Source organism: Poeciliopsis prolifica, unplaced genomic scaffold (genome assembly GCF_027474105.1).
Source record: "Poeciliopsis prolifica strain line A6 unplaced genomic scaffold, Auburn_PproV2 SCAFFOLD044, whole genome shotgun sequence".
In the NCBI taxonomy this organism is placed as follows: domain Eukaryota; kingdom Metazoa; phylum Chordata; class Actinopteri; order Cyprinodontiformes; family Poeciliidae; genus Poeciliopsis; species Poeciliopsis prolifica.
The window spans coordinates 2,523,818-2,551,582 of NW_026562419.1; the positions used below are offsets into that span (position 1 = coordinate 2,523,818).

General features: G+C 38.9%; 1 protein-coding gene and 1 pseudogene across 1 annotated transcript; both read left to right on the forward strand.

Annotated features, from left to right (window-relative positions):
• The first annotated feature begins 7,667 nt into the window (after nucleotides 1–7,667).
• On the forward strand, nucleotides 7,668–12,222 carry LOC129376638 (L-amino-acid oxidase-like). Its single transcript, XM_055056226.1, is given in 9 exon segments — nucleotides 7,668–7,704; nucleotides 8,090–8,325; nucleotides 8,473–8,585; nucleotides 8,810–9,011; nucleotides 10,034–10,102; nucleotides 10,474–10,610; nucleotides 11,225–11,601; nucleotides 11,604–11,828; nucleotides 11,831–12,222. Coding segments are annotated over 9 exon segments (1,581 nt in total). The 5' UTR covers nucleotides 7,668–7,673; the 3' UTR covers nucleotides 12,022–12,222.
• Nucleotides 12,223–14,134: 1,912 nt separating this feature from the next.
• On the forward strand, nucleotides 14,135–18,807 carry LOC129376607 (L-amino-acid oxidase-like; annotated as a pseudogene).
• Nucleotides 18,808–27,765: the final 8,958 nt, after the last annotated feature.

Below are 27,765 nucleotides of genomic sequence, written 5' to 3' on the forward strand. Positions count from 1 at the left end.
ATTTTATATGTAAGGTTTTTATTTTGCTTATTTTATCATTTTTAATTCATCTGATAAAACAATAATTTTTCAACATAATAATCTTGTCTAACTATAATCTATAAATCGGTTCTTACCAGTGAGTTGAGTTCTTCTCCCTGCATCACCTGCGGCGCCGCCGCTCATTTTATATGATAATAAGTTGCTTGTCTTGTTCATCTTGTTTATTGAATCAAAGACGTTTCGTTCCTGGGAATCTCTGTTGGCTTTTTCTGAGAAAACTAAGAACCGTTACCACAGGAAGATTCCCTGGAAAAATATTTGTGTTTATTGAGTTTAGCATTTTCATAATAAATTATGTAACAAAAAAAATGTTATATTTTTGACAGCTATTTTTACTCTTGCATTACTAAATGTTTATTTCCACGTTGCCATGTTCTGGACTTGAACTAGAAAACCTGCCAACGTTCAGTCATTTCCACAGAAACGTTGAACTCTGTGGATGTGGATTACCCACTGAGATCCACCAGACCTGGAGCAAAGAGTTGGAAAAATTAAAATGAATTTTAACAGTGGATTCATATGCAAACATTCACAGCTACTGACTCCACTGGTGAAGATGTGCATTTATCTGTAGCTGTAGAAAATAATAAGTTAACATTTCTGTCAGAATCTCAGGTTGTTGTTTTTTTTTCTGGATTTATAGTTGCATTTATTTATTGTCTTTGTTTTGATTATATCAGCCGTATTTGTGTTTGGATTCTTCTGTTCTTAGTTATTTTAGTTGGATTATGCTTATTATTTAATTCCAGTATTTAGGAATTAAATAATATTGAAGTTTTATTGAAGTTAAAAGGATTTTTAGTTTCCTCCTTCTTGCTCCCCTATGTGTCTCTTTCTCATTTTCTCTGCACTGTAAAAAATGTATCTATTTACAACAGTTATAGTTGTCAAATTTTATATTTATACTTTGGTGAAATTCTGGCAGCAACAGCTGATGGTATTTTATCTTGAATTAGAAACTCCTTTTTACAGTGTGAGTTGCTCTCTGCTCTCCCCTCACATTAATGTTCTAAAAAATCATCACAGATGGTCAGAGCTAATAATGCTGAGGTTATGAGTTAAATTCCCATTCTGGCCTATTTAAATCTAAAGTTCAATTAATTTTATTGTGTTAAGATCATGTAAGGGACTTTAAAACTGCTGTTATGTCTCCATCTTCCTGGCTTTAGTGAGAACAGGAGCAGCAGCTTATGGATCAGCTGCAGCTGGAGGATCGATTTGTTGGACAGGCCTGTGAAGACGCTGTTATCCAAGCAAAAACTTAGTATTTATTTTCAGAAATAAAAAAAGGTCAAAATAACAAAAAAAAGTGCAGTGCTTTCAGACCTTGAATAATGCAAAGAAAACAAATTTATATTCAGTTAGAAACAACAAAATTAATGTTTTAACTCAGGAAAAGTCAGAAATCAGTATTTGGTGGAATAACCAGGAGGTTTTCAATGGGGTTCAGAGCAGTGGGGCTCTTCATTTTTCCAGACCTGTATGTAGTTATTAACGGTTTTAGTTGGACAAAACTATTTAATTTATTATGTGAGTGTATGTAAATAAGCAGAGACGTAAATAACCAAGAGAATAGCTTCTCTTGGTTCCTTGCTGGGGGCTGAGGCCCCCTAAAGGTCAGATACTAGAATCGCCCCTGGTAATGCTGCCACTTTATTCCCATAAGAAAACAACAGATTTAATAGTTGATGTCAAGTTAGATCAAACTGTGTAGTGACAGTTTGAGCCAAACAGAAAGTCCTGACACAGAGGAAGTTTTGTCACACAGCCAGAAGTTTCATCAAAAGAACAACAAAGCCGCCGCATTTCACACACACACACACACACACACACACGCACACACACACACACACACGCACGCACACACACACACACCCACACAAAAAAAAATAAGAGAACCAAAAATATTTACCAGACATAAGTGATATCAGCTTATAGTTAGGGAAGGTGGGAAAAACAGTGCAATATAATAATATATGAAACAATTAGATCAGCGTTTGATTTCGTTCTTCTCTTGCCTGAATGACGGTTTTATGCATCAGCCCTTGCAAAAACCTTGTTACCTTGTTAACACACTAATTTTGCATTTTTTATCACTTGTAAGTTCCAATCATCAAAATAATTATTTTCTAATTTCTGCCCTGAACAGCAGTCAGTGATCAGAGTGAGAGAGTAATTTAAACTGGTTTTACAGTTTGTATTGTATTGAAAACAGCTCAGCCCTCTAGGCGATGCTGCCTGATTATTTCACAATCTTTAACGTCTTTAACGTTTCCTTTAGTTCCTCTGAAAAGCAGCTGAAACTGCAGCATATCAGGTTACAAAGATAAGACAGAAAAACATTAAAAGAACAGTTTTTAAAACATCAAAGTTGCTTTTTATTCATCACTGTTAGTGGAAAAAATGTAATTATTTCAGTACTATTCTTCAAATCAACTTTTTGTTTCAGAAATTTGTTTTTAGAGACATGCAAAAGAAAAACATGGAAACTACAAGCAGATTTAAACTCAGAACCTTTTCTGCAAGGAAAAGGTTCTGAGTTTAATGTACTTTTACTAGAAATTAGTTCATGTTCATGAGTCATGTACTTTACTAGAAATTATTTATTTTAAAAAAGAGAGAAACGTGAAACTGATTTGGTAAAAAGGATAACTGAGTTGTCCTTTTTAATCTTTCATCTTCTTGTGCTTGGTATATGCAGTTGTCTACATATACAAACTGTCATTCAGAAGACCCACAGTAGAAGTTAAACTGATACAGAGAGTAAAAATATCAATGCAGAGGCTGGACAGATCCTGAATAATGAAGACACAACGTGCTCTGACTTCAGTCACACAATGTTTATAGCAGAACAATAAGGAATAATTCAAGGATTGTGGTCAAATTTCTGTGAAAACTTTCTACTTTAAAGGATAAATTAGTGTAACTGCAAAGCCCTCAGGCTGCACAAGCTGCTCCAGAAGTAAATAAGTGTCGGCATGAAACTTCTGAAGAAATCTATGTTTTCATCTAGGAGAACAACACAATGTACCAAGTAAGTTGCTCACAAAAAGCAGCAACATTTCCACTGAATATTGAGAAGTTGTTGGATCACTTCTTGTTTTCCCGCCTCAAGTCTTTAGAAAAGGAGATGAATTCAGGAAACAGATTCTGGCTTCCAGTTGGTCAGGATTTTCTCTTTAACATTAGCATGAGCATAGAGTATATAGGTCAGTTTTATATAATTAGAAGTCGTAAAACCTTCAGTCTGTTTAAAAATCCATTCGTTTCTGTTAATTCTTCCCTTTTTATTTTTAGATCATTTTATGATTTAGTTCTGGTTTCAGTATTTAAGTTTCCCATAATGCCCTGCATGATCCCTCATCCTGTTCTTGTGCATTATTGCCAGTTTTTAATGAATAACAAACAATTAAATAAAAAAAAAAATACCAATAAAGGCTGATTTAACAAATAGCAAATTCTGCAATATCCACACTTGATTTGGTTCCATCAACCATAAATCATGACTGCTTTATTTTGTTTCTGTTTTTCATCACTCCAAGGAATCAAAGATATAAACTGTAATTTCTGCAGCCAGTAAGTGTTTTTCTCATGTTTCTCCACTAGATGGCAGCACCCTCAGGTCTGTGTTTAACATGCAGCCTTGAAACAAATGGAGAAAGAAACCAGTTTAACTAAAACCAGCAGAATTTAATCAACTGAACATACAGTTCAACCCAGTTTATTCATACCAGATAATATTCAAAATGACATTAAATGTTATTAAGAAGAAGTTATTAAGATTTTAAATCAGATTTTGATTTCTCTCTCATAGCTGTGGATGAATGTTGATCACATTATCAAATGAGTTTCTGATTCTGGTGGCATCACTCTTCTACACTGGAGTACGCTGCAGACCAGTACATCAGGAATGACCTTTGACCCTGTACAGGTCGTGGGAAGCTGCTCTCAGTTGCTTTTTACGTGCTGCTGCTGCTGACATCTTGATTTCACCTCTGACGGCTGATACTGGATGTTTCTGTTCGACATTCGGTCCTGAAACTTCCAGCTCTGCAGTTCTGAGGTCCCTGCGGTCCAACATGGAGGACCTGGTTTGTCTTTGTCTCTTTTTTCTGACACTCTGGTGGTGAAGTTGGTGCCCAGATGTGAAACTGATGTTTCTGTAACTGGTTCATTTCCTGTTTTGCTGCGATGCGACTCGTGCAGCGCCGTCGTTCCCACGCCAGTTTAGCTGTGGTGGGTTTTTCTTCACACATTTAAAGATTCTGAGCAGAAACTCAACACAGTTTAGAGAAAGTTTATCGTTGCACTAAACAACAAACATACTTTATTATATTTTCATCGTTAATGTAAATATCAATGCAGTTTGTCAATTATCTCTTGGTTTTGGGGGGTTTATGTTTTTCTGCAGGATCCTGCAGAGAAATTCACCCATTTAGAAAGAGAAAAGCCTCCAACCTGCTAACTGCTCTGTAAGTAAAAGTTCTGAATGAAAATGATTTTACTTTAGTTGAATAAGTTGCTTTTAATCAACCTCGTTCTGTGACTGATGGTTTTCTGCTTAAAGTCTAAACAAGGTTTCACTCTGTAATGTTTCAAACTGTAAATGTTCCAGTTTGACAATGTAAAAGTTTTTACTTCATCAAAACAAACTTTTAAAATTAAAACTAGGTGTACAGTATTTATATCACTCACCTTAAACTGTCATTTTATATTTCTAGTGTCACTTTGACAGTAAGTGAAACTGATTCTCTGTTCATTGTTCAGGAACTGGTTCATGACTGTTATGTAATCTAAAGTTGCGGGTTTGAGTCCAGCTTTCTCTAAACCTGGATGGAGAACTTAATCCCTGCTGAGTTGTTTTTAAAATCAGAAATGCTTCTGGCTTTAAAGCTTTAATGAAACATGAACCTGTGTTTGTTTGAGTTCCAGCTCTCTGGATTATTTGTGTGTTAATGTGTTAATGTGGCCGTTTGTTTGCTAATTTCTCATCTGGATAACTAAACACATTTCTAATTTAAACCTACATTTTCAGGACTGCGGCTCATAATCCATGTTTTGGAAGGAATGTGGAAGAACGGTGGTTTAGTCAGTTGATCAGTTGCTGGCAGAAGGTGAACCGGAGCAGATGATGATGGAGGTCTGGTGATGATGGAGGTCTGGTGATAATGGAGGTCAGGTGATGATGGAGGTCTGGTGATGATGGAGGTCTGGTGATAATGGAGGTCTGGTGATAATGGAGGTCTGGTGATGATGGAGGTCAGGTGATGATGGAGGTCTGGTGATGATGGAGGTCTAATGTCCCGTAACACAGACAAAAAGCTGCTGGAAAGGTAAATAAAGCCGGTTGAGGCTCAGGTGTTCAGAAACAGGTGAGCAGCACGAGGCAGACAGGAGAGGATCAAAGTGGATAAACAAATGTTGATGATCTGATGGCGCCTGAACGTCTCACTCAGAAAAATATGCAGAGGAAAGGAGACAGAGAGGAGGGATGAATCGTTACACTGAGTTTTAACAGCTTGATCATCATCACAGTAAGTTTCACATTCATTTCATCTGCTTTTAATAAAAGGCTTGTATGAAATATGAACCTGTTTGTTCATCATGCAGCTTCAGTCCAGTTTACGTCTGAAGCTGTTGGATCAAATAAACCAGGAAATAAAAGACACTGAGAGAAAAAGTTTGTTTTGAGAACTTTTATCAGTTTAATCTTCTTTTTTTATCTTCGTTGCAGTTCTGGCTCGTAAAATGTTTTTATGGTTTCATTTTATGGCACTGACTGCAACACATTGTGTTATATTATAAAAAAATCATAAACAGTTTGGTTCTCTGAAGTTCTGTGTATTTTTTAGAAAACATTTAATTCTGGTAATTCTGACTAAATTAAAACAAGAAACAAATTTAACTTCAGAGAGGAAAAAATGTGTTTGTCTTTTTATTCAGTGTTTGTAAATATCTGGTTTTAGCTGCATGAACATTTTCTTTAAGCCAGCAAAGAAGTTAAACATTCAAAAAGCTGCCATGACCTCTGACCTGATCAATGAAACTGATTGATTTTGACCAGTTATTGAGCATTTTAAGTCTCAGATGTTTCAACCACAGCAGAGACGGCAGCCAAACTTTCAGCTTCGCCAGTGAGTCTAATTTTAACTCTGGCGGAAGTTGGATGTTGTAAACCAGAGTTTTACTCCCAGAGCAGCTGACTTTGCTCTCACAGATCTTGAGTCATTGATCCATGAGGTCCAACTTCTGCTTTCTACTGTTTCTACTTTACATTTCAACAAACTGAAAGTGTCTCTAACAAAAACCAGGCAGCAAATTAAATCCCTGATTATGAAATTCAACTGTTTGAGAGCAGAAAATGTAATTTATTTATATTGCATACTAACATTAACGTCTGTGTTTTTGTCATTTTGAGTCATTTGAAGGTTGGAGCAGGTAGAATCAACACAATTGGAAATCAATTGAAAATCAATTAAATCAACTATTACATTAAATCGTCAGCATTGATTCAATCCCAAAGCGGATTTTAAGATAATTAAACAATCAGTCTACAAATTGAATTTGTGCTTTCGCTTCCCCCTGACCCTTGCTGACCCCGGTCATGGTTTCATTATTTGCACTGGGAATACTGGAAATCAGTGTTGGCCATCAGCTTATCTCTCCAGTCTAAACTTCCTTCAGTTTATCTAAGCTGAGCTTATTCAGAAAAAATGTACTTTAGATGAGCCAAATGATAGCATCTCCTTGAACAAAAAGTGAAACTATGTCCGTTAATAAGCAGGTTGGTGAAAGAACATCATCACTTCCTTGTCATGTGACTCGGCATGAATTCAGGAAACAGTGAAACAAGAAAAGACTTTTGTTTTCTGGTCTGAGGCCCTGAAATTTATTCATCATTTTCAGGTCATTTGTTTTGTGATTTAATGGATGGTGGATGAGACGGTTCTATAAACTGAACCTCCTGGCATAATGACTGCATGACTCATTCATTCATGCAGTCTGACTTGTTCAGCAATAAAAACTGTCTAAAAGCGAAAGCTTCTCTGCTGCTTCTCCAGCACAGCTGAACGTCTCAGTGGAGTCCAAACCTCTGAAAGGTACAGAAATATCACATGTTTCCATATTTTCATTTACTTCAGTGAATATTTCCTGTTAATGTTGATATTTTATAGGGTTTTGGTTTTAAAGTGTTTGTCTTTTGACAGCAAGTCCAGACAGAATTTAATGAGTTTAGTTTGAATAAAGTTTTATTTTACCTGAGCTTTTTGTCGTGTCGTCACAAAAAGTAACAATGTTATTAATTTTGCAATTTAAACTTAAAATGTGCAGCATATATTTAAAGATAAAATGCAAGATAATATTGTGTAGGTTTTCAAGTTTACAGCATGAAGCAGATAAAATGCAGGTTTTTCACACAGCAGGTTGTTTCAGTTTATAATTTCTACAGATAATGTGACATAAAAATGTTTGGTATTTTCTAAATAAATCACAGCAAATAGCATTTAATCATAGAGATGATGAATCCGAGATATAACATTTTGTTACATTAAAAGATGAGACGAAAACATTTATGATTTTATTTCCATTTTATTATCGGCACCAACAGAGACAAGAAACTAAAATCTGAGATGAGTCGGCATGACGGGAAATCCAAAATATGTAAGTATTTTCACATGAAATTGATAAGCAGGAGTTTAAAGTTTGTATGAATGAAGCAAAGTGATGAATGAAGACGTACAGAAAGTACAGATCAGCAATATGACCGTTCTTTCATTTCCTGTCTGCAGGGAAAACCTCCAGTTCTGCTTTATGACTGCGAGGTTAACATGATTATATTCTGGATTTTTTATTCTTACTCAACAGCCACTAAAATCATGTGACCAAATTTAAAAGAGCTAAACTCTTGTCCTGCTTTGACCTTTAGAAAATAAGAGAAGTTTTTAATTTGTAGCATAGAAATGAATTTGTACGTTAAACTTCAGTTCATTTAAAAAGTGGTTGCAGTAAATCAGGTCAGTTTGACTGATTCTCTTAGTTTCTCCAGTTGCCATCAGTTTGCTGCAGCTGCTGCTGCTGCTGACTGTGTGCTGCAGCCACATCACTGCTGCTAGTCTGAAGGAGCATCTGGCCGAATGCTTGGAGGACAAAGACTACGACGTTCTGCTGCAGACGCTGAGAAATGGCCTTCCACGCATTAACACCTCTAATCATGTGGTTGTTGTTGGGGCTGGCATGGCTGGACTGACCGCAGCGAAACTGCTGCAAGATGCTGGACACGAGGTTCGTTGTATTTGCTTTCTATTAATTTATTTTGTATTCCACAGAGCCACATAGATATTAGTTCATTCAGCAGTCATTCATATTTATACATAGCACTTATTGTGTGACATTGAGAAAACTCGTAAAGCTCCCGTTCATTTGAACAAGGTGACCGTAGTGGAGGCCAGCGGCCGCGTTGGTGGACGAGTGGAAACCCACAGGAATGAGAAGGAGGGCTGGTACGCTGAACTGGGAGCCATGAGAATCCCCAGTTTTCACCAGTGAGTTTCCCACACAAATCTAAACTTTCTAAATCATCGAACCAACGATGGATGTGAACAGAGAAAGCCGACTGATGTGCTGCACACATAGAAATATAAAAAGCTTTGTGGAAACATTCAGTAGATCAAAGCAGGAGAAGCAAAGAGCATGAAAACCATCTTCCTTTTCAAACTGGTTTTATTGGAGGTTTTAACTCCGTCTCCACCAACTGCTTTGCCAACAGCATCGTCCTCTGGTTTGTGGAGCAGCTGGGCCTGAAGTTGAGCAAATTCACGATGGACGACAACAACACGTATTACTATGTCAACGGCGTGAAGAAAAGAACGTATGCAGTGAAAGAAAACCCCGACATCCTCCAGTTCAGAGTGCGAGACGACGAAAAGGGGCGTTCAGCTGATCAGCTGCTGCAAGCGGCTCTGCAAAACGTACGTGGAAAAAATCACAACCGTTTTCACTGGGAGCTGCAGTTTGGAATGAGTGTTGATGTTTATTTTATTTTATTTTAATAAGCATCATGACAGGAGCTACATTTATGAAACAGACACCAGTATCTGAGAGTGTGTTGCAAAAACTTCATGTTCCTATAAAATTGGTGGAAAGCAAACAAACAAACATGGATGAAAAAATACAGAAACAATCCAGGTCAGGTGAAAATCTCCTGGAATCTAGTTAAAGTTTTTATCGAAACCAGACTGGAAATCTGAGACCAGGATTATAATTTGGCACCAAAGAACATTGATTATCACCACCACAGTGAAACATGGTAGTGGCAGCAGGATGATGTGGGATTCAGGTGTAGATTGATGTGGATCAGATTTAAAATGTGACAGATTTGAAATGAGTGAGTTATGATGATCAGATGCTTAGATACTGTGAGGGAAAAGATATCTTTAATATCTTGTATTTAATATTTTTTCTATGCAGCTTCATTAGTGTAGATGTTTTCATGACCTACAAGTTTTAACTAAACTAGTGAGTTTTATTTGTTGTTGCCCCTCCATACCTGCAGCCCCCAGCCAGGCAGAGCAGGCTGATAGAGGAGGGTTGGAGCTACATTCCTGCCAACGTAAAGCAAGATAATGACATCATGTTGTGACACGCAACACAAATAATGAACTGCAGTTCATGGCTCATAAAAAGTCAATTCCTCTGAACAGAGCTGATGTTTTAATGCCCTCTGGGTTTGGTTTGATGGTGTCAAAACTAAAAACTTCAGGAAGTAAAAATTTGTGTAAATTTCCACTGGAGAAAAATACACTACAATCTATGTTGATCTACCTGAATCAGCTAATATGTGGTGGAGCAAATTTCCATCTTCCTGTAATTTGTATTTCTTTAAAAAACCCAGAAAGAACTAAAACATGAATGGTTGCAGCGACAGCAACCATAAAACCTCTGGGTTGTTTCGCTTCATGAATCTGGTGAAGGTTTTCTTTCTTTCTCGTAGGTCAGAGATGAAGTGGAAACTCACGGCTGCAAAGCGGCGCTGAAAAAGTACGATCATTACTCTGTGAAGGTAAAACACAGCGACGCTTCAACACATCAACACAAAATGATTTATTACTTTAAACTGGTAAAGAAACAACACAAACAGCTGGTGCATTTCTGGCTTTTAATAGAACATTTTCTGGTTTATTCAGGTTTCTAGGTCCAAATATAATATGAAGTTTATTTTAATGCTCATTAAGAGAAATAAACAAAAATCTGGACAGAAAGGAGGGTTTAAACCCAGCAAAGAGTCACAGACACTCAGTTTAAATCCAACGTTTTCTGATTTAAGGAACATTTATTTCTGCATGACGCTGTGGTTTTCATTTTACTGTCTGGCTCTGCATGTTTGGAAATGAGGAAAATGTCCATCAACGTCTCTTTCTTTGTTTTGGACAGGAATATTTGAAGGAAGAAGGGAATCTGAGCCTGGAGGCCATCAGGATGATCGGGGAACTTCTTAACGAACAGAGCATGATGTACACGGCTCTGACCGAGATGATCTACGACCAGACGGACATCAGCGACGACGTTACGTAAGACCAGACCGCCGACGTCACCCAGAATGCTGTTCACTGTTTCATTGTGAACAGTTAATGGTTTCACCTTCAGAAGCTTCCAGATCAAAAATAATCAGTTTTTGTTCCGCATGATATTTTTTACAACCTGGCTTCATATAAAAGCTTCAGAATATAATATATAGAATATAATTTTCTATATAAGATGTGCCTGCAGTTCATTTCTAGCTGAATAGTGCGTCCGGTTGAGCCACACAGTCTCTCTGTTGGACAACGAAGCTGCAGCAAAACAAAAAGATTCACAGCTGGAGATTCTTGACTTGCCTGAACTTGTGTGAAGTTCAGCCTGCAGAAACAGAACCAACATAATGTATGGCTCTCACCAAACCTGCTGCGTTCACAGTTAAAATAACAACTTTTCTAAAAACACAAAGCAGAAAACATCTCGACTTTCGCTTCATTAAGCCAAAGAAATAATCTGCAAGAAAAGTTTTTAATCTGCAGGCCTTTTAGTTGATTTGTGTAGAAGGTTTAAACTTGTCCTGGTTTGAGTTTAACTTTTGATCCATAAGATTCTTGGTGCTGATCCGATGTTTCCTTCTTGTTTCCTTCTCGTTTCCTTCTTGTTGCAGGTACTATGAGGTGGTTGGAGGGTCGGACCTCCTGCCCAGAGCTTTTCTCTCGGTGCTTCATGGTCCGATTCTCCTGAACTCCAAGGTTCAGCGGATCAGCCGGTCGATCAGAGGCGTGACCGTCTCCTACCAGGCGGACGGGGAGTCGTCTCTGCGGCGCATCGATGCCGACGCCGTCCTGGTGACGACCACCACCAGAGCGGCTCTCTACATGGACTTCGACCCGCCGCTGTCTGTCCAGAAGATGGACGCTCTGAGGTCGGTCCATTACGACAGCTCCACCAAGATCCTCCTGACCTTCAGCCAAAGGTTCTGGGAGAAAGACGGCATCAGAGGGGGAAAGAGCATCACCGACCGGCCCACACGTTTCATCTACTACCGAGCCACGGCTTCCCAGGAAACGACTCCATCGGCGTCCTCCTGGCCTCCTACACCTGGTCCGACGACTCCCTCCTCTTCCTCGGCGCCAGCGATGAAGAGCTGAAGGAGCTGGCTCTCAGAGACCTGGCCCTGCTGCACGGCGACCGGGTCCGGTCCCTCTGCACCGACGTTCTGGTGAAGAAGTGGAGTCAGGACCCGTTCAGCCACGGCGCCTTCGCCCTCTTCACTACCAGCACCTGGAGTACGCCGCCGAGCTGTTCAGGAGCGAAGGCAGAGTTCACTTCGCCGGAGAGCACACGGCCTTCTCGCACGCCTGGATCGAGACGGCCATGAAGTCCGCCATCAGGGCCGCCGCCAACATCAACGCGGAGGCCATCTTGTTTTCAGACAGATGCAGAGGGAGAGAGGAGCTCTGAGAGCCGTTTCTGCAAAACAAGAACCAGATTCTGTTCATTCATGAGGAACATTTGGAAACTTGATTTATTTGGGTTTTTGTCTTGTTGCATTTATTGGTGATTTAACAGGGAAAGTAAAACTGTATAAAGGTTACAAGCTAAAATAATAGAAAACAGAAGTCTCACTTTAACCTCAGATTTCTGTGATTAAAGTCAAAATTATAAGAAAAATGATAAATTCTGAGAAAAACGACAGGATTGTTTTTTTTCCAGTGGTTCTGATCACCTTCTGTAAAACTCTGCAAAGAAAATAAAGTTCTTATTTTTAAACTAAATTAATTCATTCTGCATGTCTTTTCTTCTCCAATGTTGGCATTAAAAACCTGAGACTTTGCAGATTAATCTCATTTATTAATGCTTGTAGAGGTTTTGTTCTGCTTTTGTTATTTGCTTTTTGCAGTTTTGAAACATTTTGTTTGCTTTCTGAAGCCTGCAGCTCGTGTTCGGGAGGCTCGGTGCTCCCTCTGGTCTGAGTTCACTTTAGACTGACCTGTTTGGACATTTTGTCATTTTATTTGACCTTAGCCAATCTTGTTAGTCCTTTTTGTTTGTTTTAATTGGGTTAAGTTGAGTGTCTTGGTTCTTTTTGTAATAAATAATTCTATTTATATCTCTTATTTTCCTCTGGACATTTTTATCTCTACACCTTGGAGACGTAACACACACACATTTCACCTGCAGTGTGTTCAGTTTTTCACCTGTTCAATCGATCCACCACAGAGTGAAGCACAAGAGTCCAATTTAATAAATATGTTCACACAATGCAAATAAAACATAATGGATGCCGTCAACCATGATGGTTTAGGATCCAAGTCAAGCTTAGCTAACAGGAGGAAATTCAAGAACAACAATATAAATGAGACACAAACAAGAAGAGCAACAAAACAAAAGCAAACATAAAGACCAAGCAGCAGCTCTGGAGTTTCCAACGGATGTGAGGAAATATGTTGGACAAACTGGACCTGCTTCATTTTCAGGAATGTTCCTCAGAAAACAGGTTGGTGCAGAAAGAGCGAGGAAGAAAGCAAACAACTGTTAACTGAGTTAAGTTTTTATATTTAATACATATAAATGACGGGACAAATGAAACATTGGTTTTATTTTAAGTTAAACGTTGAACTCACTCCAGAATCCTTGAACCCAACTTCCTGATCCAGAAAGTAAAACTTTGACTTAATGTCTGAATCCAGAAAGTATATTGAAACTGTTTTCTAAGTTACTGATGAAGAACCGATTGCTCTGCAGAAATGATCCTGACTGAATCAGAAGCAGCTGGTCTGAGGTGGAGACGGACTGATGGAGGTGAGGCTGCGTCGCAGCGGCACCAACAGGCCCTCTGACCAACACCAGCACAATCTGTACAACTCACCTGCAAAACAGCATGATTTGGGATTAGCTTATGACTTTAATGTAAAGCTCTTCATTTGACCTCAAAGTGGTGAAGTTTCTCTTTCAGACGTTCTTTGGAAACATTATTCGATTCCTCACACAAACGTAAAACATTTTGTTTCTAATTTCTCCTTTCTTTGGTGTTTTAAATGGGACTTTGATGATTGGGAAACCCCAAAACATTAAAGTTTACTCAACCGTCAAGTGATTTTTCTGAAATCGAAAGACTTTTTCTTACTTCTCCTTTTCGCTCCCTGCAGACAACATTGTGACACGATTACAGCAGAAAGAAGGTTAAAAATTAATTTCCTTGTTTGTGTTTTCATTCATCACCAGGCAGATTTCACTGCTGTCAGCTGATTGAATGATGTGCTTTAGAAACAATAAACCACAGCAGCAGACGTGAAATTATACAGTAACTCACCTCAACTCTTTTTTCTGTTGAAGCCGTTATTAGTTATTAAAATATGAGGATTAGACAATTAGGGCGGTTGGCACATGCAATAAAACCTTTAGTGCATTGAAAAAAGTTTTACAGTTGATCATAAGACTTGTGGTTAACTGACTTGATCAAAAGTGAAACCAAACATCTGTGTTTCACTTTAAAGGAAGGCGTTGCTTCTGGGAGGGTTTGCAAGGTGAGGCAGGTATAGAAAAGACACGGCGTCTCCATCTCCCTCTGCAGATGAGCTCCAGTTCTGGTGAGTTTCTCTAATTTATCCTCTTAAAACTGGAATGAGAAGACGAATAACCAACACCAAACTCATCTTAGGAGTCTTTTTTATTTATTTATTCTCTTAAAATGTAACTAAACATGACCAAAAAATGCTATATTTATATTTTATGCCTTTGAGTTTGTACTGCTTTAAGTTGAAAGGTGTTTTCTATTTTCCTCATTTTTCTCAATGTTTGCTACAGGAAAGATGGAAACTCATGTGCTGGTTTGGGCCTTATGTGAGTATTTCATTAACTTTCTGAAAGTTGAGAATTAAAATTGCAGAATTGTTGTTTTCTGTACATGAATATTTTAGACGCGGTCAAAAAATGTGAGTATTATTGAAAAGTTCATTTCTGTTGTAGCTCTGTTTTAGAAACATCGTTTGAAATTTACAGATTGATGATTTATGGAAATATGACTGAATAATCTGGTTGCTTTCTGACATAATAATAATAAAAAATGCATTAAATGCAATTTGAGATTTTGCTTAAATCTTTAAATGAACAGCAGCTTTAAAATGCCTGGACACGTCCCTTTCCATCAGTGTCTGGAGACGACATTTTAAAATAAAACTTTTGTGTGTCTGCAGTCCCGTTGCTGCTGCTCTGCAGCGGGACTGAGGCCAGAACCGCCGCTACGCTCACCGTCCATGAAGAGCTGGCCCAGTGCCTGAACGACACCGACTACAACCACCTGATGGACATCATGAGGCACGGCCTCCCCGCCATCCAAACGCCTCATGTGGTCATCGTCGGAGCCGGCATGGCCGGACTGACGGCCGCCAAGCTGCTGCAGGAAGCAGGACATCAGGTCAGAAACGTCGATCCAAAGCAGAAGCTTTCAGTCGTTCCTGTTGGATGGCAGCAGCAGATAAAAAATATCTCATGTTTGTCGTTGTGTTTTTGCACGTAGCGTAAACCTCATCTTATCTTTATCATGAAGATAGTTTAAGATGCTTAACTGGCCCTGAGTGATTATTGGGACTACAGTTAAGAAACAGCATTCAGCTGCCTTCTCATTTGGTATTTTGGGTTTTTGTCTGGATTATGTTTCATTTATATCCTACTGATCCAAGAAAGTCAAACTTCTTAGAAACCAAAACTCTGATTTTTAAAGCTCTAAAATTTCTCATTTGCCTGAATTGATCAGCAATTAAAAATAATCATTTCTATGTTTTATATGAAGAAGATTCTGGACTGAGAAGATTATAACTGGAATAATAAGAATACAATAAAAAGCTTTTTCCTGGTTTAGTTTTTGTAGATTCGCATATTTGCTGATTTTACAAAACTTTGATTTTAAAATGCACTGATTCAGCAATAAACCACATTTCTGTTATGATTAATTTCACTGCATCTGTTCCTGTAATAATCAATACTCAGTAGATAAGTATTGGCTACTCAGTGACGTTGATGTGTTTGGAACAAGGTGACCATCGTGGAGGCCAGCGGTCGGGTCGGAGGTCGAGTTCAGACCACAGGAATGAAAACGAAGGCTGGTACGCCGACCTGGGAGCCATGAGGATCCCCAGTTATCACTAGTGAGTCCAGATTACTAATCTAATTAAAATCATATCTCAAGACCTGAACTCCAAAAGAAGAGAAGACGAGTTGTTTCATCGGAGCAACTTGACTAAAACTAAAACATGAAACTGAATCCACATTTTATTAGTACAACATGTGAAACTAAGTAATTCAGACAACATTTCTCTCAACAGCATCGTCGATCATTAATCAAAGAATAAATTTCGCATGGTTGAAGATGAATAAATTTCGCATGGTTGACAACAACACCTTCTACTACATTCGTGGCCAGCAGAAGAGAACCTACTCTGTGATGCAAAACCCAGACGGTCTGAAATACGACCTGCCAGAACCAGAACGCCACAAATCACCGCTGCAGCTGCTGGAGATGGCTCTGCGAAAGGTAAGGATGAGAAAGACGTACAGAAAGCAATCCTTCCCTCATTACTTCACAATGTTTGGTTTCTGCAGGTCAAAGAAGAGGTCAAGGCTCACGGCTGTAAAGCGATGCTGAAGAAATACGACCATTATTCTGTGAAGGTAAAGCGCTGCTGACATCACAACCCGAGACTGAACCGTGTTCAGAAACTCAATGAAGCAACACAGACACGATTCAGGAAAGTTTCCTCTGCAAATCGCAAAGAAAGTCAATAAAAATGTAAAAAACGAGGCACCAGGTCTGAGTGGTGAAGCGAATGCAACACAACTTCCTCTAAAATCAACACCAGGAAATAAAAAGCAGAAAACTGGAGATGAAGAACAAAAAGTTTCTCCACCAGAAATGATGAATATTTAGACATTCAGGTTTTTGAGGCTTAATGAAGATTTTGACATTAAAACAGAGCAAAGTGAAAAACTGTGTTAGTAAATCCTCACCATACAAAACATCTGGGCTGCATTATCAACTCACTTATTAGTAAATTTGCTTCACCTGAACTTTATAACCCTGCAAAAAAATGAAACTGTTGATAAGTAGCAACGTTTGATTTTATAGGAGAAATTAGACAGAAAAAACATTTAGTTTTATTCACGTAGGAAATAAAACTCAATGCTGGGAATAAAAAACTTAGATTATACTTTGAATTTTAATCTAAAATGTATGTGATAGAACAGGAAACAGGAAATGTGATTGTAATTCTTGTATTAAACACTAGAGGTCCCCAGCTCTCCGCTTTGACTGATTTTAATTTTACTTCACACCTTCAGAGTTTCTGAAAACTTGTTATTTTTAACGAGTTTAATGTCCAGTTTGATGGCTGATCTGATTACAAAGATTTATAAAATCACAAAAATAACCAAATCAGGCCTTTTGGAAAAGCATTTTACCAACTATGATTTGGGAATTGGAACATTTAGATCAGGAAGTGGAGAAGCAAACCAGGGGAGGTCAAAGATCAACTTTTGTAAAAAGTGATGAAATCAACAAGTGATGAAGAAACCCAGCATTTGAAGCAGATTGTTTCTGTTTTTGCAGGAGTATTTGCTGACTGAAGGCGGTCTGAGCGCAGAGGCGGTGAGGATGATCGGGGATTTGCTGAATGAGAACAGCCTCATGCATCTGGCTCTGACTGAGATGATCTACATCGAGAACGACGTCAGCGACACCACGACGTGAGAAAAGCACATTTCTAATGCATTCTGCAACTTACATTTTATCTTTTGTACACCAGTGCAGCCAGCTGGGAGGAGCTTTGTGTCTCCAGTCACCAGAATTAGATGCTTTATCTGAGGGATTGACGCCAAACTATAGTAAAAATAAACTAGATATTAAAATGATAGAAATAATTTTGTGTTTGCCTCATTTACTGGTTTCTGATTCATTAGTGTCAATTTTTCATTGCTTTTCTTCTATGTTGTGTTTTTTGTTTTTCACCTGTTGATGATTTTATATTTTCAGTTATAAGATTGTTTGATATTTGCCAAGTTTATGTTTCATATTTAAGTCATATACTGTAAATCTGCTGTTTCATCCCTGCAGTTTTTCCATCCTAACTATAAAATGATACAAAAAGACAAAATAGAAATGCAGGGAGAAAAATGAACACATTTCTAAAGACTTTTGTTGTTTTCTTGCCTACATCCATAAATCCAAGCAGTAAATGTGATAAACTCCTTGCAAAGCGAGATGAACTGATTTTGTTTTGTGTGAAGGTACGATGAGATCAGCGGAGGGACGGATCTTCTGGCCAAAGCGTTCCTGACCGTCCTGGACGTTCCCATCCTGCTGGACTCCCGGGTCCGGCGGATCCACCGCTCGCATCGGGGTGTGACTGTTTCCTACCAGAGGGAAAACGATCCGTCTTTAGAAAGCCTGACGGCCGACGCTGTGCTGGTAACGACGACGGCCAAAGCCGCCCTCTTCATCGACTTCGATCCGCCTCTGTCCACCAGGAAGATGGAGGCCTTGCGCGCCGTTCACTATGAAAGCTCCACCAAAATCATCCTCACGTTTAAGGAAAAGTTCTGGAAGGACGACCGCATCTTCGGAGGGAAGAGCATCACAGACGGACCCACTCGCTACATCTACTACCCCAGCCACAGTTTTCCGGGGAACGACAGCATCGGCGTCCTCCTGGCCTCCTACACCTGGGGCGACGACTCGCGCCTCTTCCAGGGGGCCAGTGATGAGGAGCTGAAGGAGCTGGCCCTCAGGGACCTGGAGCGCATCCACGGGAGGAACCTCAGCCATCTCTGCACGGGCGTGTTGGTGAAGAAGTGGGAACTGGATCCGTACAGCCTGGGAGCGTTCGCTCTGTACGCTCCGTACCAACACATCGAGTATTCTGCAGAGCTCTTCAGGCATGAGGGACGCATCCACTTTGCAGGAGAACACATGGCTTTTCCTCATGCTTGGATCGAAACGTCCATGAAAGCTGCGATCAGGGCAGCTGAGAACATTAACAAAGCCGCGCACAAAGATTCCTGCAAAACTGAGCTGTGAGACATCGAGTCAGAGACAAAGTGATGCAGGTTGTTCAACCTCTTGGCTTCTTCACATTCAACAAAACTGATGTCAGATGTGTGCAGTTTCACCACAGCTGATTTACACAAAATGTGTTTAATTTCATAAATGTGGTTGACCTTGGTTGACCTCTGGAAACAGTTTATAATCTTTAAAATGACACAAACTTCTTTCTTTTTTTTTTTTTTTTTTTTTTTTTTGCTGCACAAACATTTTACAACAGTTTTGTTTAATTTGAAGAAATCACAATTTCAAGTTATTTTTTGTGTCTAGCTGGTCAAGTTATGCATTTTATATTATTAAACATAAATGGTAATGTGAAATGTATTTTATACGGGGAAAAAGCTGCCATTATTCTGTCCAAATGTTCTCTAGTTAATATGTATTTGCTCTGCAGGTCAGAATGTTGTTTCTTCCTGATGTGGCAGATTAAATTAAATCCATACATGGTTTTTATTCTTCAACAACATTATGACTTAAATATTCTTCTGAATATTCAAAATAAATGATACAAAGAATAAATGACCACTGAGATTTCTAAATCTGAAAAATATAAGACACAAAATCTACATCATATTTTCCTGAATTAAAATGCAAACAGCAGAAAATGTCCAAGAGAATCAGTGAAGAGAAACAAATTAAAACTGTTTCGTTTTAATAAAACATGTTTTTATCTCTACAACACAAAGTCCAGAGGATCAGAAAACTGAGAAATAATATGTAGAAATGTTTCTAATATTAATCCATTATTATTTATTTATCATGAGAAAAACTAAAGCAAGACAAGCTGAGCCAATTTATGAGCAGAAATACAGATTTAGAAAGATTAAAAGAACTGCAAGCATCTTGATTTAAATACATTCAGTCAGTTATATTTGGTACCAAAAATTAAATTATTCCTCACAAACATAATTCATTATAATTATTTTAAGGTTCACATATTTAACCGACTACAACATAAAACTTCACTAATTATTCACACTGTTTATTTCACTAAATTATGATTATTTTCTGCTAATCTGACAGAAACACATTTAATATCAGATTATTAGGATATAAAACAAACTATGTTTGATTCCTATTTTTAAAACTGTACTTTTATTCTGAAAAGTGAATTTTGCTGAATATAATTAATTCAGATCAGTGGCTAAAATGTCGTATCAGAGAAAGATCCCCGATCGTCTTTTAAATAGTTATTAAAAATAATTTCACTGGCATGAATGCACTAATTTAGATCATGACCCAACATTTCAATTGGACATAAATAAAAGTTTAGATTGTTTTACTTTAAAGTCATTCAGAAATGATAAAAACCGGATCGTTCTTCTGCTGCTGCTGCTGCTGCTGCTGCTGCTGCTGCTGCTGCTGCTGCTGCTGCTGCTGCTGCTGCTGCTGCTGCTGCTGCTGCTGCTGCTGCTGCTGCTGCTGCTGTGAACATAAAGTCACAACCAGCTGCACGTCCTTTGAAATTATGAGTTAAATGGAGCATTCAGACATTTAGAAAAAGATGCCGTCTGTGTTCTCGACACAAAAAGCAGAAAATGTCTCCTGTTCCTATTTCCCTGAGTTATTTCTCTTTATAAATATTTCTAATTCAGGGATAAATTAGTTCTGGATTCTGTGTGAATCACTTGGATTCTGAAACATAGTTTGTATTAATTTCATGAGACCTCAGGAAAAAAGTCACAGAGAAAAAGTTTGAGTTATGTGTTTTTCTTCAAAGGATCCTTTCAGCAAATGCTTTGCCAAGTTAACTAGCAGGTTGGGACTAAAGTTTCTTTGCTTTGCGCAGAAACAACAGAGGCAAAGCTAAGTTGCATGGAATACCAAACCACTGTGAAGACGTTAGAATCAGACATACATTTTGTTCCGTGAGCAGATTTAAGCTTTTCACAGTAAGAACAACAATGCTGGCCACAAAATACAGAAGAAGTGACCCGAGAATCGCCGTGATGGTCTGGAAAGCTTTCATCTTTGCTTTGTCTGCCTTCTGCTTCTGCCTGCCAGTTTTACCCGGTCCTGGATCAACCAGAACATAAAGAACAGAGACGCTGCAGAAAGAAATGCTTATTATTGACACAGCAAACAAGCAGAAATATGCAACTTCAGGTATCTGGGGGTAAAAGCGGGCCATCAGCCCGGCCCATCCGAAGCAGACCAGCCAAGCACAGGCGATGCTGAAGTTCCTGATCCTGATCCCATCGGACTGAGAGAGCCCCCTGTAGGTGACGGGATGAACAACGGCCAGGTAGCGGTCCAAGCATGTCAAGATGTGAAGAACAATTTCTCCAGGAAAAGCCACGCTGGCTGCATAAACCCCCACATTCAAAATGTTAGCGATGTGAGCGTAGTGGCCACAGAGGTAAGAAACGGCTCCTAATCCAAAAACGAGCTGCAGGGCGGCAGCGTTGAAGGTCAGCAGATCAGAGTGGCTGGTTTTAGTGGAGCGCCGCCAGCGCCGGAAACCCAAGCAGAGGACGACGATGGAGACCGGAACAACGCACAGAAACCGGAAGACCATGAAGGCAGTGGAGAAGGACTCTGTGCTTTCATCAGAATCACAGCGGTACATCAGGTTGAAGTATCCGCTCGACACGTTGCTGGACATTTTGCTTTTCAAGTCTTGGAGCTTAAAACAGAAAAAGTATGAGAGATGGTAATGAATCCACAGAGATTTAGAGCTGAAGACATCGTCTGATTTTTTTTTTACTTTGAACATCAGTAAATTTATGGAGGGAGATGAGATTAGGGTGATGGCAGTGAGTCCCTCCAACCCTGAAGATTTGTAGCTCATCAGAAAACATGCAAAAAAAGCAACTGTAAGAAATGTTGTCAAAAAAACATTTTGTAATAATAGTGAGAAGGATATAAATATTTGACATGTGTTAATATTTAAATAAAACAATATTTTCTAAACTTGCTCCTCCTTCTGTATTATTTAAGCAAATTACACAGAATCTATTTTTCTCATTACATGAAAAGGAAAATAATTGATGATGTGATGAAGAATTGAACAAAGGCAGCTTGGTACAAAGTCACTGGACTCTTTTTACTGATTTATTTCCATCTCCTTAAGTTTTTAGTAAATATTTATTTGCTGTATTTCTTCTGTGATCTATAAAATACTTTTTACATTTCAACTAATGAAACAAAATGAGACTTTTCTAATTATTTTAATTACACAAACTGGAGTTAAAGGTTATTTCAGCACAGTTCACGTTATAAATGATGTAAACCAATGATTGTGCTGCTGTTGAAATGTGGAACCAGCTGACGACACCAAATAAAACCCACACAGTCTAACCTGCATTGTATTTAAAGATGAATGAAATGTAACAGGGAACAACATTCAGAAACCCACCTGGCGTCTCGTGATGCTGCAGATGGACGGCTTCTCACCGGCTTCCACACAAAGACTGAAATGGTTTTGCATGAAAACAAAACCTGCCGTCAAAAAGACATTCATCATAATGCAAACAACAAACTTTGTTTCACCTCATTGCAGATCACATTCATGTCCAACACGATTCAGATCAGTCAGGCTTCTGAAATCATCTATTTGCATGAGGGTCAAGAGATCCTGATTTATTTTTCAGTAAAATTGAATCATTTTCATTGGAAATTAATCATGTCTTAAATGTTGAAATTTGCAATGCAAACAGGAACAGATGACAAAGAAATCCTACTAAATGCCTCCTTTACAGACAGCAGAGTGAATCATTTCAGCCGCTAATATCAACTATTATAGATGGAAATGAGCCAAGATAGTAGAAAGTTTATTTCTTATAGTTATTGTTGTGACATTTTCCCTTTAAACCTGAAACCAGCCTTAATTTGAATTATTTGCTGTCATTTTAATCTTTTCTGTTTGGATTATTTTGTCATTATTCAGATCCATTTGTTGCCATGTTAGATTTTATTATCATTTTGATAAGAAATGTACAATAAGGAAAAAACCACAGGCTGTGTGTGTGTGTGTGTGTGTGTGTGTGTGTGGGGTGTGTGTGTGTGTGTGTGTGTGTGTGTGTGTGTGTGTGTGTGCGTGTGCGTGGGTGTGTGTGTGTGTGTGTGTGTGTCAAGACTCATGCAAAAATCTAATTTGCCTGCAGAATAGAGTTTAGCCAGGCAATTATTTTTGCAATATGCAAAGTCAGAGTTTGTCACCTTGACAGAGTAAAACACACAAAAACTAGAACTATTTTGTTTTGACTAAATATCAGAGACCAGATGCAGGAGATGATCTTTGAGGGGAAACAGCTGAGAAAGTGAGTGCAGCTTAATTACAGATTATTATTGCAGAGTTCTTTACCTCTTTTGTTTGTTCGATGACTTTATCTGATAGTTTTCTCCAGATAATTTCTTCTTAATCACAAGATCAGAAATAATCAGACAATCAAAGGAGGAAAATGTTTGGTTTCAAAACTCAGAATGGATATGATGAAAACAATATTATTTTCTCTCCTTAATAATCATTAATCTAGTTTAATTATTCTCTTTTTTCCACAGCAGTGGACCAGCAGCGTCGCTGCTAAAATATTTTTCTAAATGATGTAAAAAGCTTCTCGTTTCCATTCTGATCATCAGAGACAGAACGAAGTTATTCATCGTTTTCTCTTCATTACTCAAATTTTCCATCACAGAAATAATAAATATATTGAAATGTGTGGTGGAGGCTGCAAAGTGCATGTTGCAAAATGTTGTTTCTCCGACAGAAAAACACAAGTATTGATCATTTGTAATGCGATTATTGTTGATTGTAAAATATTTGTAAGCATTCTGGTGTTTTGGTTTCTTTTCCTTCATTGAATTAGAAGAAGGCGTTGGTCAGCAGCAAGCATTTTAGTTTGTGCTACAGATAATTAAGGTTTTGTTTTGTTTTCTAGAACTTTTATGGAGTCAGAAAATTATCCCTAGATGAGCAAAACACCAAACTGCCATATCAAGCTGAATATAGTTTACAGAATTATTTAGTTTCCACCATTTTTCATGATACTTTGAATATTTTAAGAGTTTTATTGTGACTGAGTTGTGAGGTCATTTCTTTCTAAGCTGTTTTTGTTTCACAGTGAAGTTAAATTCTGACCCGCTCTGTGATTTTTCTGCGTTTTGTTCTCAGGTTGGTGGAAATGTCTGCAAACAGCTCAAACTCTTCTGCAAGATCTGAACTCTTCTTCAGATCTTGCGTCGCCTCCAGAGTTGAGTTGCTGAGCTTCACAAGCTTCACCGTCACCAACATCCTCTTCATCCCGCTCTTCCTCCTCGTCCTATTCCTGGGCTGGCGGCGGTGGAGGAAGCGGCGCTCCCTTGCCACGGCGACCCACACCAGCCACTCGGACGTCTTCACCTACAACGTGATCCTGCTGGAGCTGCTCAGCACCGCGGCGTGTTGCCTCTACTGCTCCGGCGCCCTGCTGGGGAGCAGAGGTCAGCTGGCGGCGGCGCAGGCTGTCTTCTCCTTCACGTCGCCTGGCCAGTCTCTGTTTCACGTCCTCACCTGCGTGGAGCGTTACGTGGCCGTGGTCCATCCCATCACGTACCGGAGCCTGAGGCGTTCTGGAGCGGTCCGGATCAGGAACATCAGCTCCGGATGCGTCTGGCTGCTTTGCTCTGCAGCGTTGATCCAGAACCAGCAGCTCCGTGGTTCCACGCCCTCCATCATACAAATGTGCATCTTGGTGACCTTCCTGGCTCTGGTCTCTTTCTGCAGCGTCTCGGTTCTTTACGTTCTGATTCATACCGGGCCGAGAAAGGGAACCAAGGACCAATCGGCTGTTGACCAGACAAAGCGAAGGGCTTTCCACACCATCATGGCCATCATGGCCGCGCTGTGGCTGAGGTTTCTGGGGGTTCTGTTCACCAGCTTCTTGACTGATCCCAAACATGCATACAGTCGGTGTCAGGTCCAGTCCTCTGCAGCCTGGTTGACGGTACCAGGAAGTCTGGTGTTGCCTTTACTGTTTCTGCATCGAGCAGGAAAACTGGCCGTCTGCAAGCAGCGCTGAGTCTGAGACTTTGACTGAATTATCTTTTAGTTTTCACTAAGTTAGAAATATTTCTCCTCTGTGTGATTGTCTTCCCTTAAGACAATCACACTTTATTTTGATAATTTTCTGTGAAAATATTAGAAAAAACAAATTGATGTTTTCTTTGTGATGAATACATCAAATTATAATTTAATCTTTTAAAGTACATATCTGTAAAAAAAAGTATTTAATCTTATTTGAAATTGAGATTGTTGTAAAGTCACTTTTTTCCTGTTTGTAAATAAATAAACTCCCTTCCTGTAGGGTGTCCCTCAGGGTCCAGTTCAAGGTCTCATTTCAGTGTTTTAACATCGTTCATTTGCAGGTCAAACTCAGTTCACATCCATAAAAAATGATGTAATATAATTTATAATCCAGCTGCATTTACATGTCTCATGTTTTCCCTGTCGTTTGAATAATCATCCGTCAATGTCTGCAAGTCATTTAGCACCAATATGGTCTTGAAACAACATTTATATTTCAGGAAAGATGAAAAATATTAGTTTAAAAAAACATTTATATACTGTTGAATTCATTTCATGTTTTTTAGCCAGATATTTTGCTCTTTTGGTGCCATAAGGCAGAAGATTGGTCAAAACAACGTCAACTTTTGCAGAATAAATTCTGCTAGATGTTGATTTTCACATTACTTGATGTTTACGCTGCTCTGCACCAACATGGGGAGGAAAATGTTGACAGACAATCTGTAGATTGTGTTCTGAATAAGTCATGTTTTTGTGATGCAACATGCAAACAAATCAAGTGACGTGAAGTCAGTGTGTTCACACAGGCAGAGGGCGGCGGCGGCGACATGCCCGTTCACTCACCTGGAGCTCACCTGGAGCTCACCTGGAGCTCACCTGGAGCTCACCTGGAACACAACGCCATCCACCAGGTGAGCGCTCCAAAAATGTTTTGGTCATTTTATGTATTTTATAAACACAAAAAGGGAATTAGTGAGAGTCACATTAACTCTGCCTGATACATTTTTGTGAATGTAAATTGTACAAAACTAGCACGACTGACCAAAAACCTCAGACAGACGATAGTTAATAGTGTTAGATGTTCCAGAGTTCATTTCTCATTTCCGTGTCTTTTCTCATTCTCTTCAACAGAAAACACAGGAAGCATGTCGGTGAACTCGTCGGCCTCCAGCCACAACCTGCTGGTCATCAGCTGCTCCAGCACAGAAGCAGCGGTTCTGGTCAGCACTGCTTTTGTTTCAACAAAGGTCATCCTCATCCTCCCTCTCTGCACCTTCGTCCTCTACCTGGGTATCGGCGTCGGCGCCAGCACCGCTCGTTCTCCACGCCAAGCCACTCTGACCTCTTCGCTTACCACCTGGCTGCCATGGAGCTCATCTGGGTCTTTGGGCTTGTTTGCTACCTTTCAGGAGAAAAGATTAAAAACTTTGCTCTGACGAAAGCAGGGCTGTGTGCTGCTATCTTCACTATATGGGGAGAGATAAGCTTTCACATCCTCACCTGTATAGAGTGGTACCTTGCTGTCGTTCACCCCGTCACCTATGTGGGTCTGAGGAGCGCGAATGGACTCAGGGTCAGAAACATCAGCATTTCATGTGTTTGGCTGCTTTGCTTTGCAGCGATGTCCATTTGTGGAACTGTAGACAATCACAACGCCACGTTTGCTTTCTTCGGCTTTTTGCCTGTTTCCACTCTTGTCACGTCTTTCTGCAGCGTCTCCGTCCTTTGGGTTCTGATCCGTCCAGGTCCCGGCGATGGAGGTCGAGAAAAGAGGCAGGTTGACCAATCAAAGCAGAGAGCTTTCCAAACCATCCTGGCCGTATCCAGCGTGCAGTGGCTCTGGTTCTCTTCATTTCTTCTTGCCAATGCCTTTCAAATGTCTCCCCTGATAGATAAAAGCTTCAGCTGTATTTTCTATATAATTGTGAGCTGGTTTAATTTACCCAGCAGTTTGGTTTTACCTCTGCTGTTCCTCCACAGAGCAGGAAAGTCGTCGTGTTGTTTTTCTGGCCAAAAATGACTAGAAAACGTCCAAAACGTGGGTCCATTTCCACAAACAGGTAGATTAGTCACAAACATATAAATATGTATTTAGTTCAATGAGTCAAATGTACAAACTCCAGTCACTTTGGGATATTTTTCATCAGTTCGGCTCAAACTCTAAAGACGCCTTAAACATGTTTGTAGAACTTTCTCATTTATTTTGAAGTCTTGAAATAACTTGATTCTTATGTTTAATGAAAAACATGCTTTCATTGTTTTTGGTGAATTATTTGATGACAGCAGCTGACATAATTAAAATTGTTCATAAATGTTTTCCATTGATTTTATTTGGTTGTGAATTCAGTGTGTGGAGAATATTTTTGCATTTACTAATATTATTAGTTTAGATGTTTAGAGAAAAGGATAAATCACATTAACATTATCTTTCTTTTGTTTCTTAATTTTCATATTGAATGTGTTTATATTTCTACATATTGCTGTAACTTTGCAACAGGGACTTAAACTGCTTCTTTAACAAACTCTAAAAATAAAATCTTACTTTATTTTCAAAATTGTTTGACAATCCATTTTATTTTTATCATCGTTTATCATCTTATATGAAGCAAATGTTATAATCTAAATGTTATTAGAGAGGGTCTAATAACACAAACCCGACTGTTTGTGTTATTATCTCTAGAAGAGGCAACAATATGGAAAGAAAAATTTATCCTTTTTGTCAGAAAAGAAAAGCAAAGACACCAAAATTGGTTTAGAGGATTTTATTTGCTGTTTGTTACTTTCCAAAGTTAAACATCATGAATAGATAAGTTGTTCTGGTCTTGAATAAAACATGGTTAGATGTAGAAAACATTCACAAATAATCACAAAAATAATAGTGCATGTAATAATAATAAAAGCTGTAGTTATCATTCATTTATGTACTATTTTAAATAGAAGTTGTTTTTTTGCACAAGACACAAAAAAACTCATGGTTTTAGTGAAGAGTTTCCCCACTAAACCAATTTTTCCTCAAAACAGTGATCAAATGTAGAATGATAAAGTTAATAATTATAGATTATGACTGAGATAATCTCCAGGCGACTGGAACGGGATTAAAACTAAA